Source organism: Phaethon lepturus, unplaced genomic scaffold, assembly GCF_000687285.1.
Source record: "Phaethon lepturus isolate BGI_N335 unplaced genomic scaffold, ASM68728v1 scaffold8129, whole genome shotgun sequence".
Taxonomy (NCBI): Eukaryota; Metazoa; Chordata; class Aves; order Phaethontiformes; family Phaethontidae; genus Phaethon; species Phaethon lepturus.
The window spans coordinates 26,361-46,351 of record NW_010564106.1 but is presented as its reverse complement, the minus strand read 5'-3'; the positions used below and the strand labels follow the sequence as shown (position 1 = coordinate 46,351).

Sequence of the window (19,991 nt, the reverse complement as noted above, 5' to 3'; positions counted from 1 at the left end):
TTGAAAAATACAAGGAGTACAGATACTATAAAACAAAGCAAACTCCAGTCATGAGACACTACGTACATCATGCGAAAGCAACAGTCTGATCTCCAGGTTATGAAAACTAGAATTAAAAAGTCACTATACAGAAAGGTTCCAAGTTTCCAGCTTGGCAAAACTTGGGTGCAGTTACATGAAACGTTTAATAAAATGAAAAAGATTTTCCGATGTGTAAACAAAATGACAAGACTAAATTTGTGCCTGGCAATTTCGATCTAAACTCCATAGCTACACAAAATACACAGACACCTTGTACACTTCAATTGTTAATATAACCTTCTTTGGGGGGTGGACGACAGCAGGCTGCACAGGGCAAGGAAAAGAGAAATATTGTATACTAGACATCTTAGACAAATGGAAAAAAAAAAACCAAACCCTTCAGTTACTGCACAGCCTAAGTAAAAGATAAGCTACACTCTGACTTTGGAGAATTAATTTAGAAGGATAAGGGGAAGAGTGTAAGTAATTTAATTTTAACATGAAAGATGCACATGTAGTAGGATGAAGCACAATGGGAGAAGGGAGTTCATAAAACATGCTAATCAAAGTATGGGAAGTATGATTTGACATCCCACGTATTTCAGACTTAAGTAATAGTAACATGAAGTTTGTTATCTACATCTGGTATTACTGTTGGTATCCCTCATGTTCCTCAAATACTGCTGTTCTTCACCATGAGAGATTGATTCAGTTCTTTCAAAAGAAAAAGTTGTTACTTATCTTTTTTGTTAGGACTACAAGAACAAAAAATAGGAGTAAGAGAGCTTACTAGATGTCAAGTGCTTACTAGAAATATGATTTTTAAAAATTCAATGTTGTTCAGTATGTAAAACTATTTCTGATGAGCCATCTAAAAATAAAAAGGTTAAAATTCTTAGGGAAAAATCTTTTTGCCTTTATTTAAAATTTGAAGCTTTTTAATGAATACAGGACTTTCATGGAGTGTACAAAAATCATCTTATATTAAGTGATTCAAAGGCCATCAAGACAGGTGTTGTATTTCACAGGCACGCAATATTTACTTAAACACTTTAGTCATGGGACAAAATTTTGAATTTGTGCCTAAAGGCCACAAGATTTTATGATTAGGTAAGGGGCAGGGGGGAACTCAAATGAGGGCCTGGCTTATTTTTATTTTGTATAAGTAACTGTTGTCCTATATTGGTGCATACAAGCTGCAAAAAAACCCCAACATTAAACGCAAAAGCTTTTCCCAAGAAATAAAGGGATCAAAAAGGGAGTAAGGAGTTTGATTAGCTCAAAGTAAAGTTTATTTGCCATTTGACTGCTGATCTGTATGCACCTTAAAACAATCCTATAAATAAAAGTAGACCACGTCTTAATGATGTCCCACCAATACCAAAACTTCCCAATTACTTCCTCAACATAAGTCTTATAACCTCAAGATTTGACATTTCATTTTAAAGGCTTACTGCTGCTTGATGGCAGTTGAACTAGATATACTACACACTTCGTTTTCAGTGTATAGTATATCATAGAACATCATCCAATTTGCAGATTACTATTAATTATTACTATTGAAGATTCTTCAATAAAACGAAAGTGTATCAGCTGAAGATCTAAAATTAGTCATACTCCAATAAAAAAAGTACATAAAAGTGCATTTAAGGGATTCTTATGCCAGTTTTATCTCAATTTTGAAACAATGCATCAAACAAATTCAATCAGAATGTCAAATATGGCTACAAATAGTGTTCATGTTTTTAAAGGCAGTAATCCTTCGAAATATTTAATGCAACTGTTGCTAACACATTAATTGTACTCCTGGCTTCACATACTAACCTGGACTTCCAATCAAGTGGTGATTTTAGCCCAGAAAGGGAAGTGCACAAAATATACCTAAATCCATTTACGATCATGTTCTAGTCTTGCACTCTCCGTTCTCCTTTTTTTCTAGTATTAGAAGACAACAGGTTGAGTTGGCAGATACTGTTTATGGACCCCTGAGGTTGTTTTTACCGGTTCAATCTCAATTTTATTGAATTCTTGATAACAGGAATAGGATTTGCAGGGAGAGCAGGGATATCTGAAAGGTCTGTACTGGGTGTTTTCTGAAAAGAAAAGAAGAAGTTTGGTTGTATTTTAGCTTTGTAAATACCAAAATAAAAATATTGTGGTAATTGGCACTAACTTTCAAAAACAAATTCCTTACAAGAGTTTTTAAGAATATAGCAAGATAAGGATAATTAGAAATTATAAATATAGCAGCAGATATTCCTGTTGCCTACACAGTCATTATTAAGGAAAATTTGTACAAGAGCCTGTTTCATAGCGTGCATTTCCTGTTTCGACAACTGCAAGAAATTAGGAAGTCCTGCAGATAAAGCTGAGCCTACTAATGACCTGTATTATAATAAAACATAATATCCAGATAATAAGTGTGCTTGATCAGCGACATCTACTATCTGATCTACATGTTTACTATTTAAAAGTTCCTTTGAACAATTCAGCCCTTTACAGTGGAATGATAAAAACCTGTCCCCAATGCAAAGTATGTGTCTTTCATACATTCATATTTCAGGCTGTTTAAAAGCTGTTTACAGCCAAATTTCCAACTTTTCATATCGGTGTAGAGTTACATGGAAAACGTATGATGAACTCTAAAACACTGCTTTATGACTGGGTTAAGAATTTCACGTTGAAAATAATCTGAACACTTTTTTCCTCACTTAAAAAACTTAAATCCCATTCAGCAAAATTTTATCGAAAGCCAAATAAAGAAAAACACAGAAAAGGAACGCGCTCAAGATTCAGGACGATTCATTAATTCCTCACATGCCTAACAAGCCTCTATTGTTGTGTTTGGGAGGGTTGGGGTTTTTTTAAAATTTTTAAGTATTTCTCCTTCACTTCGGCAGATTATTTGTCATCCTAATAACCCAGTTGTTATGTGTTACTTCCCATGATTTATCAGAAAATGTTTTCTTGTTATAAACATTCAAAATTAGTATAAGGTACATTTGATACATGGGAAAAACTCCATTAAAACGACTGCTTTTAATTGTTGTTTTATTAAAAAGAAATCAATCGAGTTAACACCGACTGACAGTAGCAAAGCACAATGCAACAGGGACTCAGGGCAAAATAGTTTTGACCTCCCGCCTCCCCCCAGTAGCCCACTCTGGTTGGTGCTGACCTGCAGCTTAACATGTTTCTATTTTCTGCAACATGAGCAGTGTTTTAAACAAAGCCAACAAGAATACTGAAAAATAACAGAAAAGGCCATACTTCTGCAGTTTCTAGATTACTTTGCTAAAGTAACAACTACTCAATTTGTAAAAGCTACAAAGCTTTACTAATCATCCCTCAAAAACAGGTAAAACAAACTTGGTATACTAAATTACCTAAAAATTTCCCTGAAGCAATTTAGAGTACCCATGTAACATCTAGACTTTTGCCAGTTTTAGTACCTTTATTCAGAACTGCTCACATAGTTCATGAAAGTGATAATAAGAACTGTTGTTTTGTAACAAAAAGTTACAAAACAACTTTTTGGGTTGGGGTTTGTTTTTTTTTTTAATAGTCTGGTAACAAAAACAATACCATTAATCCTTTTGCAATATATCTCCATTTTTAATCAATATATTTACTACACATCATTAAATGAGTAAAGTGCATAAAATGTTTTTGCGATGGTGAAACTTTAATCAGTAGAGCAGTAAGAGAAGCTTAAAAATGCTAGTAAAGACAAAGACGTGTTCTCTAAATGTTGTTACAACATTAGGAACAAAAATTCAACTGAATACCACAGAATTCTTAACTTAGTATCTATTTTTCCAATGCTCCTTACACTTACAATACCTGCAGTGAAGTAACACAGCTGGCTAATGAATTATAGGACTACAACTTCTCTCTCTCATACCACGTATCAGTATCTGAAGTTACATTTCAGACATGCTCCACTTCTACCAGGATATCTTTGAGCAGCAGCTATTTAAAGCATCTGTTTCCTTGTTAGAAACTATTATTCTGTGATGTGCAAAGCACAAAGGAATAAACTGAGCCCCTTACTTTGAAGGCACAATTCAGAAGAGCGAATCCAGCTTCGGTCAGTTTGTATGGCAAGCCATACATGTTTAGCTACAATGCACATTCAATAAGGTCAATGACCATCTAAAACACAAAAATTGTGACAGTAACAACAAGCAGCTTTCCATACAGTGGATTTACATTAAAAATTATACATTTATTTTTAACATGTGGACTCGTTTTAATTTCTATGTTTTCACCGCAGATTAGCACACACGCAGAGAGGTGTTGTTTTTAAAAACAGTACCTGAGGAGCTTGCAGAGAAGTTGTCTGAAGAGTTTCTGTTTGAGAATTAACATTCACTTCTGTCTCAAGCTGCTCCTAAAAAAACCCAAAAACACCAACACAGTTACACTACTTCCAATTACAATGGAGTTCTGTATAAACAGCTTTTAACCAGAATACCTTAAATTGTGCATATACAGCAAAAGAAAAAAGGCAAGTATCAGTACTTTCTGCACTGATACCCATCCTTTTATAATAAAAAAATCACCACACTAGAGAATGTTTTGCTGATTAGGAATTTGACATCAACACAAGCTACATCACTTCTCAGTTGTCACTTGTTTAACCACTTAACGCCTTTTATACAGAATCCTACAGGAAAACATTACACATCATTCAGCTCATTAAAGGCAAGAAGTGTAGTATCAAGGAAGACCTTGTGAAAAGCTACTGAATTTGTTGCAAAATTCAACTGCTTCTCCGGTCCTTTCACCGTTCTGCCAGAAAAGCTCTCCCAATACTTTAATGGGCTGAATCAGCTTTCTGGATGAACAGCTGAATGTCAGAGCTTTTCAAGGTAAAACAGTGGGTCCGCATGGCTAAAGGAGGACAGTGGCACATTCTCATTTTAATGAAGACAGCCTGTTAGTTAAAATTGTACCATTTAGTAAACCATAGCCTAACAAAAAGGCATGCATTTCAATGGAGAAAAACCTATCTTTATGTTAAAGAAGTTAATTCCTCCATTTCCTTCTATGGACATTAAGGACATAGATTTAGAGGAAACTGACAATAAAAACTAACAGGATTACCTATGTCTTTTAAAATGATCTTTATCCAGAGAATCTATTTTCAATGTTAGGATTTAGGGCTTACATGCATTTCTGCCTTCACCTGTCTTCAGTTCAAAGAGATTTGAAGGTGACCACATAACAAGCTACAATTCCTCACTTAGGGGTGTGGAAACCATAAACCAAAGCACCTGAACGTTTTAATAGATATTTTAATTTCTCAGCATATTTTCTGGAGTATTCCAAAGACAACAGAATGTGCCCTGTAAAAACTGTATACGCCAAAGTGGAGAGCTGCTATCATAAGGCTAGAGACAGACTTACCATTTCTGTTTGCCAGTAAGCAGAAAAATTGTCTGCTAAATTACAAGATACTGGAGGGACACACTTGAATCTCTGGAAGTCCCCAAAAGGTATGCTGTAACTTCATAAAACAATTTCACTATCAGAGAAGATTTATCTACCATCATTTGAAAAATTTCTAATCTAAAAATTAACAAGGTAGCACCTGGCTTTGGGATTCTCAGTCCAATATGCAAAAATCCCAGTGAAATTCATAGGACAACTGTTCTTTAACTAAGTAACACACATGGAGTTTGGGATGCAGGCAAAGAAAGGCATATAGACACATCCCTGATATGATTTAGCAAATTTAAATGTAAGTACCATCATTAATTTTTTTGCTCATTTTGCATAATACTGTATGAATGACCAGCGAAGAAATCACTGTCCTACGTGACCATGGACTCAGACACAGGTTAGCCTGGCAGCGGGTAATGCACTGCAGTTCATTAATATTGACGTATACATTGAAAAATAACATATCATTTTGATATCTTTATTGGAGAGTCTATACTGTATCTACAAGCACTCTTAGTCATTCCAAGCTGGAAACACAGTAATTTTCACAAGGAAGAGTCCTGATTAATATACACTAAATTGTATGGTCTAGGCATAGATACCTTAGTTTCCATTTTCTCATGCTCATTCAAATCTATACAGCTAGTATCTTCACTTATTTCATCCTGCTGAAATGCAAACAAACCCAGAAACGATTAAAAGTCATAAAAACATACTTTAAAAAAAACAACAAGAAAATAAGATTGTAAAGTGTTTTGAAGATAGAATTAGTTGTAAGACTTAACATGTTAGAGTATAACAAAAAAATTGCTTTTAAGGCATGAATTTAGAATCTTAGAGTTTGTGCTAAGGCAGCACATGTCACATGACTAATATCAGCATAATAAAAAAACCACTAACACCTATGCAAGCTGAATACATAAAGCAGCAATGCAATCAGAGTAGGAAATATACACCCCACTTAAAATATTTGAAACGTGGAATATGAGAATCAGTGCTCTGCAGCTGAAATGAATATGCAAAGTTTTGGACATTGCTATGGCATGATCTCAAAAATCTCAAATACCTCTTCAATTTTCATTTTCTTGGGAGACTCTTCTTTATGGGGAGAAGATGTCCTTTTCACTGCTGTGACAGGGCTAGGCATTTTTGTTGCAACATTTCCTGAAGTTCTTGGTGATGGATTTAACAGATATGCTGAGGAAACAATTCTAGAGATGGTAGGCTTTGGTGGTGGAGAAATGGCTGGTTGTGTGGCAGTTTGAGGAATGCTTTCATTTGAAGTACCTACGGATAAATAATTTATAAAAGCTTCAGCAAGACGAGTTTCAACATAACCATTTCAGTTCAGTCATTGGTATTTTTGGTCTCTATTCAAAACCACTGTTATCAAGTAGGCGTCAAGTAAGTGGTACAGTTAGTGGTATAAGCATCACATCTGGAACAGTAGGTGTGCATACACAGCACAGTTTAGGTTCAAGCTCATTCTGAGACAGAATTCCTGTACCAGATCCAGGGTAGCCATGTCAGTTACACTCTGCTTGGTCTAACTAACCCTGCTTAACAGCCCTGACAGAGCTCTGTGCTAATATAGATATATTATTCTTGGTACCCAAATAAGTTTTACTGTTTCTATACTGTGCCATATATATGCATTGCCAAAGACTGCCTTAATATCAAATCCAAGAGCAGTCCAACACTCCCTTTGTCACTCAAACACAAGGTTTATCGTTTCTTGGGCTCAGAGTACACAATGACAGATACAAAGTCATCACAGAGCATCAGATACAGATCTGACATTCCATACATCCTTCTGAAACATGCTCCATGTGACAAAGCTCTACCTCATCAACTGCCTGCCTCAAAACAGTAAGCACACATAGGGAAATGCTCCAGGATGAGAAAAATTACATTGAGAAAATTCTTCATTAATAGTTATCACATGACTGCTTTTGATTAACCAAAAAGCAAGAATGAACAACTTCTGATATGTTTCCAAATCCAAAAAACAGTCATGCCACTTCAGCTCCATTTAGTGCTCATGGACAAATTTACTCACATTAATGCACCTGTGACTTATGATAAAAGTCAGAGAACAGTAAGACTCCGTCATGCAACATGTCAGAGTGAAATAAGAGAGATCTCATCTTGAGAGAGTTGGTTCCCTTTTCCATCAATTTCTGACTTGCTCCTTGTGTAGAGCTAAAGTTCCATCAAAACAAGAGGAGTAGCTAAGTGAACTTTTTCACCAGATACCTTTGTTCTTTCACTCATTTTTTTTTTAAATATGAAGTATTCTTTTTCTTTTAAAAAATATAGAGGATAAAGTCAGCACACAGTGGGACATATTTGTGAGCATTTTTGGGAACATGTGTTTTGCTTACATCTGAGTCTTTTTCATTCCTAGAATCAATTTCATGAAGCACAAGGAACATGGGAAGACAGATTAGACAGTACAGAACCACCCCTTGGCTTTAACTAAACAACCAAAATTGTTCCTCCAGTTTTAGATAGTTTTTCCTAATTTGACCAACTGAACTACAGACCTGCATCAGGTCACTGGAAAAATGATCGCTGTTGTGAAAGGCAAATATAAAACCCTAAGAATGAAAGAATAAACAAACATCACGGCACAAAATATTCTGCCATGATTTCCCAAGTCCTAAAGAAATTAGTTACACCTGTATATCAAGGAGAATATGTTATAGCACATGTTAAGTAAAGACCTCAAACAGGAAGAAAAACTGCTTTATAAACGTTACAAAATTCAACAGAAATTATATGCTATGCCATTTTCCTTACCCCCTGAGCTTTCACTGGAATTTATTTGTGGCACAGTGACTTCAGAAGCCTGTATGTTGGTCACAGATGCTGCTGTTACAGCTGGCGCAGGACTGCTTCTGCTAAAAAGAGAAAAATGACGAAATGCTGAACGTTAGTAAAACTATGGTGCTGTATGATCCACCTTTCATCACACCATATGCGTGGCCAGTAGCCTTAGCTGATAGGATTTTTACCTACATAATGGATCTGAACTTATAATACTATGTCACAGCAGGAAGACAGAAATGAGCATTGGAAATCTACTATCAAACTTGAACAAGAGAAGCTATTTCAAATCTTCAATCTGAATCACTCCAAAGACAGTTTTTTAGACAAGTAAGAAGCTGCATTTAAAAAAGGCAAAAATTATGGCAATGTCTGCCCCAGTAAGGTGCAGGGGAAAACACAGCATCTATTTTCCAGAAGGATGGAACAAAACCAGTGTAGAAGGACTAAAATAGAAAGTTTGTTTTCAATCTACACACACCATTACAACTATGACTTCAAGTCTGGACTTCCTCAGCAAAGACCTGGGATTCCACATGACAAAAAAAATTGTTTTTTCATATTCAAGAAACGGGGAAGCAGTATGTGCCTAAAAAGAGTTTCCACTGCAAGTGGGATATCCTAGATATCATAGACTTGGTTTAAGAGCATGGTCAGTGGCATCAACTATTGGAAATCATTTACCAAGGAAGACTAACTAAAAGATCACTTGTCAAAAGGAGTAAGTTAAGTTCACTAAACTCTTTTATCCTGTAATATAAACCTAATACTGCACAACTATTGGAGATTGATGTTAACTTCTCTGTGTATCAGCTAGATGAACAAGAGATTCTTGAAAGAACAGAGAGTAGAATCCCATTTACTTGGGCAAATTGACATTTAAGCAGCAAAAGACTTAACACATGAAGTTCAGCTTAAGATAAACATTAATATGTACATTTTGAAAATTATGTTCCTAAGCTTAATTTGCATAGATTTCAGTAGTAATAGCAGTAGCACTACTGATTTCTCAGACAGAAAGCCTAAACTTGTCTCACATTTTGATCCAAAACTCACATATAACTTTCTCACTCTCACACCTCAATTTCCTGCTCACTACCTCACAGCCTCGTACTGCAAGTTTTTATATCACCTTCTTCTTCTAAGCATCTTTACCCAACCTTAAAACTCCTCATCTGAAGTCCAATGCCATGCCTCTTATCTCCCAAATTTAGCCCTGCTCTAGTGCTCAAACTGGAAATAAGAATGTCTGCAAGCTCCGATTTGAAACATTCACACCTAGATAACCGTAGTATCTCATACATGCAGTATTTGCTATGCTTTTAACACAAGTAATTAAGGAACAGAAAGCAGGAACAAGACTGAAAGTCTTCATTACCCCTGAGAACTTCCAGAACTGTTCAATGGACTCGTCTTCATAGCACTAGTAGGCGAAGGCACAGACGTGCTGTTATCACTGTCCATAGACAAGTCTAGGCTGCTGTCATTCAGAGTTGTCAACCTGATCCCTTCTGTTGAATGCTGCAATCCACAAGACAAAAGAAAATTATATTAGTCTTAAGGGCTTAAAAATCAACAAAGATTCAAATGATGTAATAGTTCAGCTATGCAAAATGTTAGCTGTTACATCTGTGAAGAAAAAAGAAACAAGAAGGGATTTAACAGTGATAAGCTTCCACCATGAACTAAGTATGTATGCATGCCTTAAATGCAGCTAAATTTAAGTAATTTTTAGAAAAAAAATTGAAAGCAGGAGTATTTTAAATGCAAAACATGAATGGGCAATTTTCAAATCCTTTTACATGTAAATAATTCACTATCCTGTCACTACAAGCATTTACATTTCCACATTCACAATTCAGATTCATCTGAACCAATGACGTTCAAAACCGTAAGATAAACTGTTATTACATTTAGTGATTATATTTTCAGCTTTATTTCACATTTCTTTATTTTTGTGGGCTTATAGATACTGCTTTCATTATTAACTTCAAAGTAATACTGACATACACCAAAACCACAACTAATACAAAGAATTTAGAGACCTATTTGAACTTAGTGAAGAAGAATATCCTCCTGTGACATAGTACTACTATAAGAGATCTATTACTTAATATTTACATTGTCCTCTGAAATGTATTACAAACAGATTTACACTTGGTTTCAATACAACATTTCCTATTCTTAAAAAAGCAGCTAATATAAAACAGCTATAGTAATAGAGCACATTATTCAGATATACCTAAACAAGAGTATATAACAGTGCTATAGCTACTCACAATAACAAGCAAACCTGTCTTGCTCTCAGATTAAGCTAACACAAAGAAGCAGGGATTTCAAAATACAGACTAAATTGTTAAATTTAGTATCTCCCACCCCCTTCTTCCTGCCTCTACTGAAAGTAAGTCACATCCAACATAACAGCTTAATTAAAATTTTTTTTTAAATTGCTACCATTCTCATGTATGGCCACACAGGTAAACTAGATATTGAGGGAAAAAATTGTCCTGGCTAAGCAATGGGCAGTTTTCTGATGTCAAAACTGTCATTTAGGTCTTTTACTCTTAATTAAAAGAGCATACAATACCAGAAGCTGCCAAGTTGCAGGCTGAAGAATACCTTCCTTCAAATTATCCTCAAAAGTATTCAATCTCAGTTACAACAACAGACTACCATCTTAGAATAAAAGGCAGCAACAAGTTCAACATTCTACTCTGCTTCTGTTTGATGACTTGTGATTTTACATTTAGGAGACTTACAGGAAAGTCTAAGTAATAACAACTCAAGAGGGAAAAGCTGGAGATAGCAAGAATTGCTTGACTAATTGTTCTATTGGTATTATTACAGATGCTTCCTTTAGGTGACCTGCATGTTAAAATAGCAAGAGAGCTTTAAAACCTTAGTATTATACTGTTTTAAATCTGTTTCATTTCAGAAGGCCAACAAAATATGGTATTTCAGCCAGACCTGAAGATACTATCCATGTCGTTAATGTTCTAGGAACTCTAGAATTATTTAGTGCATCTAGTAATACTGCTAACAGTCAAGTGAGATCACATTGCTTATACAGGTAAAACTAAGCTTTCAATATGTGATTTGAGTTCTTTGATTACTAAACCTAAAAAGCTCAGGAATAATTTCTCAATGATGTTTTTATTGCTCTAAATATTAGTCAAGTTTACCTTTTTCTTTTTCTGAAGCACGTGATTAGGTAGCAGTTGGTGAAGTTGCTTACGTTTCACATGCCTTGCAGCAATCTTCATATCCATCTCAAACATTTTGCTGTTTATTGCTTGCCTATAAACTACACAATTAGAATAACATTAAGACATATTGAAGCATTTTGCAAAGTCCACTTACTTGCCCAGGCAGAAACAATTTGCATTTCAGAACATTTATTACCCTCACGACTAAGCATAGCATTTCCTTGTTCTGGAAGAAAAAAAGTGAACTGCCTACTATGCCACTGCTGATAGTACAAACACCAAAACATTAGTTAGGAAACAGGTAACCTGTTTTCCAAGAAAAATAGCTTGCAAGCACACAGTGCTCTCAACTATATTGTTAACAAGTTTTAACAGTAACAGCTCTGAAGTGAATTCTTCATTTCATCTCAAAGGGACTAAAGATAGAAATAAGATATCCTCATAAGAAACACCGTATTTACATAAAACTATTTTCTTCACAGTTGATTCAGCTGCTATTTTTGCAAATGAGTTCTCATTCAGAAATTGAATGCTTGTGTGCCAGCTAACATATTACAAATTATTCTGGCAATTCAGATACCACTACATTTTTATGCAGAAGTGATTTATGTTTGGTTTTTTTTCTGCTGTGTTTTGGGGTTCTTTTGGTTGTTGTTTTACCTTTTTTTTTTTCTAATTATGTCTACTATAATGAGCTATTTCTTTTCACTTCAGAAGATTTACTTCTGGTGAGTCTACATGGTTAGTGCTAGTGAAGGAACTATACTGTCAACCCAGCATCTTGGGTTCAAGTAAAAGCCAGGAAAAATTAAAAATTTGTTGTTCTTTTACATCAACTTTCTATACAATGTTGAACAAAGCTGTGGCAGATGTATGAATAAAAAAAATTGTGTAGATCTTAAATACAAAAACGTAAGAGGTATCTCCCTTATTCACAGTATGTTCTGCAAACTTTAAGGAATCTCATTGAATAGGCTGTGAACGTGTAATTAAAAAGCTGTTGACAGACACACAAAGAGCTCAATGAATATTGCATATTAAAGAGCCTACTACACTAATTTTTGGTACTGAAGAAGCTTATAAAGCCTCTGTGTAAAGATTATACAAGTTACAGTTAAGGCAGGGGCATGCTCAGGAAAGCCAGACATGGTTAAAGCATTCCATATTCCTGACATTAGACCAAAATTTTAGTACAAGGAAAACCTAGCCCAGACTTCATGACTCTCTTCCTCCCCCTGCTCCCACTAAAAAGAAAGCTATTCCACAACTTCATTTTTAAAATAATTCAGTAGTTTTAATAAAATCTTAAGATCTATTCCAAAAGACAAGGCAAACAGAAGTTTTTGGGACGGATTAAAAACAATGAAGACAGACCCATGTTAGTTTGAGATGACAAAGAAACCCACAACACACAAACAGAAATCGTTTGCTAGTTGGTTACTTTTGGAAGTGTATTTACTTATTGAACTGAAAACTATGCATCACAGTCTACAATGATTTTGATTAAATGTTATTTCATTTAAAATTGCATATATTTAGACAAATTTCAGATTTGAATATAGTGCAAATAAATTGTTCAAAATCATAAGTGCAAGTTTTATATTTCTTTTCATACCAAAATTCTCTGACAAGAAAACTACTGAAATATCTGTTTATAAACAATAAAAGACCTGAGAAACTGTAATACATAGATTCCTTCACTCCTTCAAAGCAGCAGCCATGCTGCCTTTTCTATATTCTCAAAAATTAGGATGATATGTCTATAGTTTCACCTTCACCACTTATAATCAGAAGGCACATTCCACCTCTCAAGAAAATAAAAATCCCTTTGACAGAAAAAGGCAGATATGGATATATACACACACACAGATCCCCTACTGCAGCTATATATGACAATAAAGAACTTTCAAACCTTGTCATGATTTACTTAATATATCTACGTATATATTACGTTCACTCATACATCCACACTGGGGGGGGATGAAGGTGTACAATTTTTTCTCTTCCAGATTCTTAGAAATCCAGAGACCAGGGTTGCTTTAGGTAGCACTTGAACCCATTCCTTTAAGGCTCAAATATGTTTATAGAGTTAACTGTAATTTGTTTAAAAAAAAAAAAGATAGAAAGGAACAGTATCTTTGACAGACTTATCTTAGTCTTAAGACTCTGGAGAGTCACACTCTCCAGCTGTTACCAATTCTTTGCTTACGTATTTTTATGCCTGTTCTGTATTATTTTCGTGAATCAAAAAGTAAACATCGGAAAAAATCAAAATGGTTTCTTGCACTTAGTGTTGGATGTGAAAGTTACTCAACCAACTAGCTAGTATAAAATGCCATGGAATAAAAGGCATTTTGTTCTAGAGTCTGCTAGATACTCGGCTTTAATGGACTGAGAAATTCAGTTTCATCAAGCAATAAAAAATATTTAAACTACACACATATTGTCAAAATGAGGTTAGGCGACGTAGTTTCCATATGATAACAAACTTGTCTGTTTAATAAAGATCACAATATAATGTACCATTTTTAGTGAGATCTGAAATATTTGTGTTCATCATTTCAATCAGTTTTAATGAAAACAAGCTGAAAACGATTAGTCTGAAGCATCTAGAAGCATTAAAACTCATTAAAACTGTATTTCATTACATAACACCCTAATTCCTTTGCTAAATTCTTGTAGTCTATGTCTACATACAATTCTACTACTATAACAGAGTATGTTATAAACAAAGACAGTAACTTCAGCAACTTTATTAATAGCAGAACATCTAGAAAGCAAAACTCACCTGTGTCTGTAAAAGACTGAATGTCGTAGGTAAGATCGACACTTAAATTTTCTGAATTTTCGGTTTTCTTGAACACCAACCCAATCACCCACATTGTACGGTATTCTTCCCTGGAAAATTTTACATAAAACAGTCATATAATACTGACAAAAGAACTGAGTAATCTAGTAAGTTATCTGCTGCAACAGACAACAGTTGTTCATTTTAGCTCCACTAGCAATGGGGAGCTAGCCACAGAAATACAAAAAACAAAACTGGCTTAACGACATTCCCTTCTCATTCACAATACAAAAAAAGTCATGAAACACTGATACATCTATCGCCAGCAAATGTGATGAACAACGATAATCCGTAGATTACTTATTCAACTGTGCTTCCGTATAGATTCTCTCATTTTTGGGAGTTACAACTAGCCATCGCAACTGTGAAGGAAATAGATTTCAAAGGTAACAGATCTGAGAGGACAGATTTTCAGCACCTGACCCTGAAAGCAGTCAGAATCTATTCCCTGACTAAACAACTTCCATTTTGCCACCTAAGCTTGTCTTCAACTGTCAAATTTCCTAGCTGTAACTGACCACAAAGCGCAGTTTCCACGTAAGAAAACAGCTCATCTTCACACAGTATACATAGAAGCTGAACTATTACACTATTATAGAATATAGTGCAACACTTCTATAGCAGCTCAAGCCATTTAATGTTTTAATTCAAATGTCTTTTCCCTATAAGGCTATTTCAGAAGAACACTTTTTCCAATCAATTAACGAACAAACTTAGGCAGGCAGGTGAAAGAACATACATTGTTTACACTGGGAAAAATGACCTTTCCTAAAAGCATTGCCCACATCAGGTCCTCTGAAATAAGAGCTAAATCGGAGCCTGTGATTATGCAGGCAGTTGTAGCTGTATTTACCCACTAAAATGGTGTTGAAGAGGTAGTGCCTACTTTTGTCCAATTTCACTTGGAACATGCATGTCATTTATGTATATAATTTTAAAAGAGTAGCACCATGCTGTCACTTGAAGCAGTTATGTCTGGAAAAGGCTGTGTGAAAGGTAAACAAGGCTTTTCACGTATTCGCAGCAAAGACAAAAGTTTCTTCTCCATCTTTCACTTCACACAAATATGACTCCTTACAAGTTAATTACAACACTAAAAAGAGTTCTAGCCCACACACCTGCAATCATTGTTTTGAGTAGGGGAGGAGGGAGTGGCAGAAGGGGAAGGAGTTGAAAAACATATATAAACCTAAACAATTTGTAGTGCTTGGTGTTCGCTCCACTGTTTCCACGTCCCAAGGAATTCTAACATCAGCCATTGCCAAGTTTTAATGACATTCATCTCAACTGCTAAATTTAGTAACATTAAATGTACTTAGTTACTCAAGATTTCAGTTCTGCTGTCTGATGTTCTAGACAATTCTCAGTGCTGCCTCATAATTAAAACTGTCTTACCAATTGATACTAGATGTTCAAACAACAGCTAAAGCAGCAGTAACTAACGCCTATTACTGGCAAGAAATTATGCAATTAATAGTTATTAGCAAAAATATGTTCTTTCCTTAAAGTTCTTTTCCGGCTTAGAAACATTTTTATACAGAATAAATAATATCTAATTTTACAAATAGTACTTAAGAGTTGAAAACTGTTTGGCTTTAGGTGCTGTCATTAAAAATTAATCCATTTAAGATTCTGTAAAAATGCTAGTTTATTTATTAATGAATTGATATTTTAGCTAAGTTAGTTCCTCACCATTACATGAAAAAACAGTTTTTCTTACTTGTCAGGATTCTCCTTGGGTGCTGGGAATGACTGTGGATTCACATGAGCCAGTGTAATGAATTCATTCTTCTCCAGGTTTCCAACTAGAATACGGATTTTTGATTCCACCAAGCCCACCCTGCATAAATGTTATTTATTAGCAAGTTCTCATTAATATGAAATAATAGAAGTATCTAACTTCATATATCAGGGTAAAATCTTTAACATTCTCCTTACACTAATATTTGAGACTACAAAAGAACTAGTGCGCTATACATGACAGATTAATCCAGATCAATAAACCAAGTGAACACGTTACAAAAACTAATGTAAGGGAAGCTTAAGAATGGCCTGAAGGTCTCATTATGGCCTGATTTTACAAATGGAATTAAATAGCAAGACATTACATATCAGTAAAAGGCAGTCAGCAAGAAACTCCAACATATTTCTCCAATATTCTTTTGGCTTCAGATGATAGATTTTAAAGATGAAAAAATTCCCAATATCTGACAATCTCAAAACTTCCCTAATAAAAAGAGCTGAAACAAGGGAAAGAGGCTTTTTTTTTTTTTGAGAAACAGTATTTCTAGAGACTAAAAACATATTTGCTCACACTGCTTATTTAAAAAATGCACAGAGCTTAAAAAAATAAGATATGTAAAGTGAACCTGACAGTGCTGTAAAGAAGCAAAATTCAAGCAACAACCTTCACTCCCTGGTTCTTCATTTTTACTGTTTTTCAGCAGTGTACCATCTTCATCCATTTAATTTTGAAACACTGAAGCTCCACTTTGTTTCATTAAAAAGTACGCTAGATATTCCCTTGCATCCAAGGTTGACAGTTTTTTTGTTTGGTTTTGTTGTTTGGTGTTTTTTGTTTTTCTTTTAAATAGCAAGCATTATACTCACCATTCTAGTCGCTGTTTTTCTGTCGGTGCGCTTGCTAGAAGTACAATATAATGCCTTTGGAGATAAAGACAATACGCTATTCTATTTATACTTCTAAAACTAGACATTCAAACCTTAACATTAAAACTTTGCAGTAAGTTCTACATTGCAAACTACAGATTATTAGCTTAAGTATATACCCTATAATAAAATTAAGTATTGTAAGTAGACAAAGGGGCTATGTCCCCCAAGCGTGCGACTAATGGACTTCTTGAAACATTTCAGATTTTAGGGACATTTGCAACTATACTTTAATAACAATAACCTTAACAATAAAAGGCTAGGAACATAGCACTAGTTGAAAACAATACAGAAATTTCAATATCTAATGAGATCAGGGATTTATACTAGGGATTTCTTGCAAGTAAAGACAACTGTACACAACCATCCATACATATGTCAGTAGTCTTAGTCGCAACATTATTTCTGAATAGTTAGAGAGTGGTTAGCATATATTTGTTCGTTCAAAGTCAAAAATAACATGATCAAGTGTGGTTAAAAAATTGTGTATCTGCATTTTAGAACTGTCTGAAGACACTTATCTGAAACTTCACAAGGAATGTTTCCTCTGATGATAATTCTTAAGCTCTCAATTATATTCCAGGATAATCAGTGTATACCCACTGTAAGTAAATTTCAAACAAACAGTATACAAAGCAAGAATGGTATTTTAAACAAAGAAGCCCAAGGACAGTGGAATGGGGAATGATTACTTTTAACTTGAGTTCATAATGAGGGAGGCAGGGGAACCTTACATGTCTACAGTCAGGTTTTTCAGAAGTTTAGCTTGGAAATCTGTTTGAACATCCCAAGTCATCCAACTTGGCATTACTCTATACTGATAGAGTATACTTAGGGATCTTCAGAGCAGGATTCAAAGAACAGTAGTAACATGAGGAATTAGCCCTAATACATATACCTCATAGAAAGGAACACAAGGTCAACGATGGTGAAAAGCTATGGTGCCAAGAGTCCTCTCTGATGCTACAGGTCTTCAAATAGTAACAGTAAATCAAAAGCAACAGATCCAACCAGTTAACTACATGTTTCTGTGCTCATCTTTACAGGGCAAGAGAAAAAAAAACAGCTGCTAAATGCTACTTTGAAATCAGTCAGAGAATGTCAACAAAACAAGAGGACTGGAAAAGAGATTTGGAGAAACTGCTTCCCCCTTCTGAATAGGGCGTTTTATCTAAATTTTTTTTTGCATCTTTTTTAACTGCTTCATACAAAAATGTTAAGGATTTGTTCCTTTTCCTGTTATCTTATTGAAATCCTCATTTTAGTTACTTGCAAGATACCATGATTCAATCATTTATATTCCTAAAATACCTGAATTCTTGCTTGGGGGGTAGAGGGGGGCAGTGTAACAAATTCTCTCAGAAAGTTAACTCTCTCTGGGAACATACATTCTGCTGACTCAAGTGGAATTTAGCAATGATACAGGAAGTCTTAAAAAATAATTTTAAAAAAAGAGGGAGAAGAGAATAACAGTCCTTTACTCAAATTCTGTATGACAAGTTACTCATCTCTAATATCAATTTCTTCCAAGGAACACCAGATATGCAACTATCATCCGTAAGATTCCTACATCATACATACCATGAACACTTGCAGAATGTTTCATTTCATAGGAAAGACAACTTAAGCTTTTTGCTGTTTTTAACCACGTAAGAACTGAAAGAGACAAATCTCAAATCTGCAAATATTTGAAGAAACTAATTTTCCAGTTACTCATTAAAAGCAGCTCTTTGAAACAAAATTCTGAAGAACAACTAAAAAAAATTTAATTTGGCTATATGTAAGCCTCAACTAGCTGGTAAGCACCTAGGAAATAAACCCTAAGCCTAATTTATGAAAATAAGTATAATGATTAGATACTTTTGCTCAGGTAGTACTAGCTGAAAAAAAGAAGGAAAAGGAAAATACGCAATTTCTCCCTGCCTGCCCCTCCCCGACTGTTAAACAGTGCTGAGGGGGGATTAATCACTGGGAATATGCTATTGCCATTTTCAGTAAAATATAAACAGTAAACAGCACAAGCTGTTAAAAATTAAGACATACTTAGTTTTAGTGTCTCAAGGTCTCACTTAAATTTTACAAAGACAAGACTTGTTATCAGTTCTTCATTTGTAATTTTATCGCAATGAATATGTCTAATTCAGAGTATCCATTACTTCATGATAAAGAAAAACACAATTCTGAAGTTAAGCTTCTACCTCTCAGTGGTGATTTTTAGATGCAGGGTATTATTTTAAAGTATATTGGTTTGGCCAAATTACCAATATTTGGTCAAATTGGTCAAAATACACTTTGAATTATCCAGTGCTTTAGATAAAGTCCTATCAAGGCAAGTGTTCAAAGTACCTTTCTAAAAGGTACATTTATATTCTATCTATTTAGCAGGATATCTGTCTTTACAACAGAGAAACAATAAGCTAGAGCTCATTAAATGAGTGTTATTTATCTCATCACCATACTTCCCTCTTGGTTTTAAGCTCTAATAATTTCATTCTCATTTAATACTTCATACTCATGTTGTATCCATATTCTTGCCATTTCCCTGTAAAACACCATATCCAGCAAGCGTATGTTCTTTGTTGTTGTTTCCCCCCACCATCTGAAAAATTTAAACCTACATGAAGGGCAGATAACACACATAACTCCCTAACTCCAAGTAACTGCTGTCATTTCAAAAATAAGAAAAATAAATTAAAACAACTTTCCCATTTTCCCAATTTCTAATCTGCTCCTGTCATGCAGGTATGTATTAGCCTGTAGATTTCCTTAGTCACACATCATTGAAATTTGTTTATTTTGAAACAGAGCTAACAAGTCAAAAGTGTTCACTATCAACATAGATGTTTAGGAACTTATTTCCATTGAAAGTGTTACAGATTACTAAAGCTATGCTTTCAGGGAAGAAATGTTTTTAAACGTAGGTCTCAGAGCAAGGATCAGATCTTCTCTTATCTGGCAGAGCACTACAC

At 34.7% G+C, this 19,991-nt stretch overlaps 1 protein-coding gene across 1 annotated transcript in view; it reads right to left on the bottom strand.

Moving 5' to 3' along the window:
• Positions 1-987: 987 nt before the first annotated feature.
• Positions 988-19,991, bottom strand: part of PAPOLA (poly(A) polymerase alpha) — a gene marked incomplete at its 5' end in the record, with an annotated part of 35,542 nt that continues 16,538 nt past the window's right edge. The window contains 10 exons of the mRNA XM_010294765.1: positions 988-2,114; positions 4,340-4,414; positions 6,072-6,137; positions 6,536-6,756; positions 8,272-8,372; positions 9,677-9,819; positions 11,481-11,602; positions 14,293-14,402; positions 16,073-16,192; positions 16,963-17,016. Of these exons, the coding sequence (XP_010293067.1) occupies positions 2,019-2,114; positions 4,340-4,414; positions 6,072-6,137; positions 6,536-6,756; positions 8,272-8,372; positions 9,677-9,819; positions 11,481-11,602; positions 14,293-14,402; positions 16,073-16,192; positions 16,963-17,016 (1,108 nt within the window). The remainder of the gene's footprint in view (positions 2,115-4,339; positions 4,415-6,071; positions 6,138-6,535; positions 6,757-8,271; positions 8,373-9,676; positions 9,820-11,480; positions 11,603-14,292; positions 14,403-16,072; positions 16,193-16,962; positions 17,017-19,991) is intronic.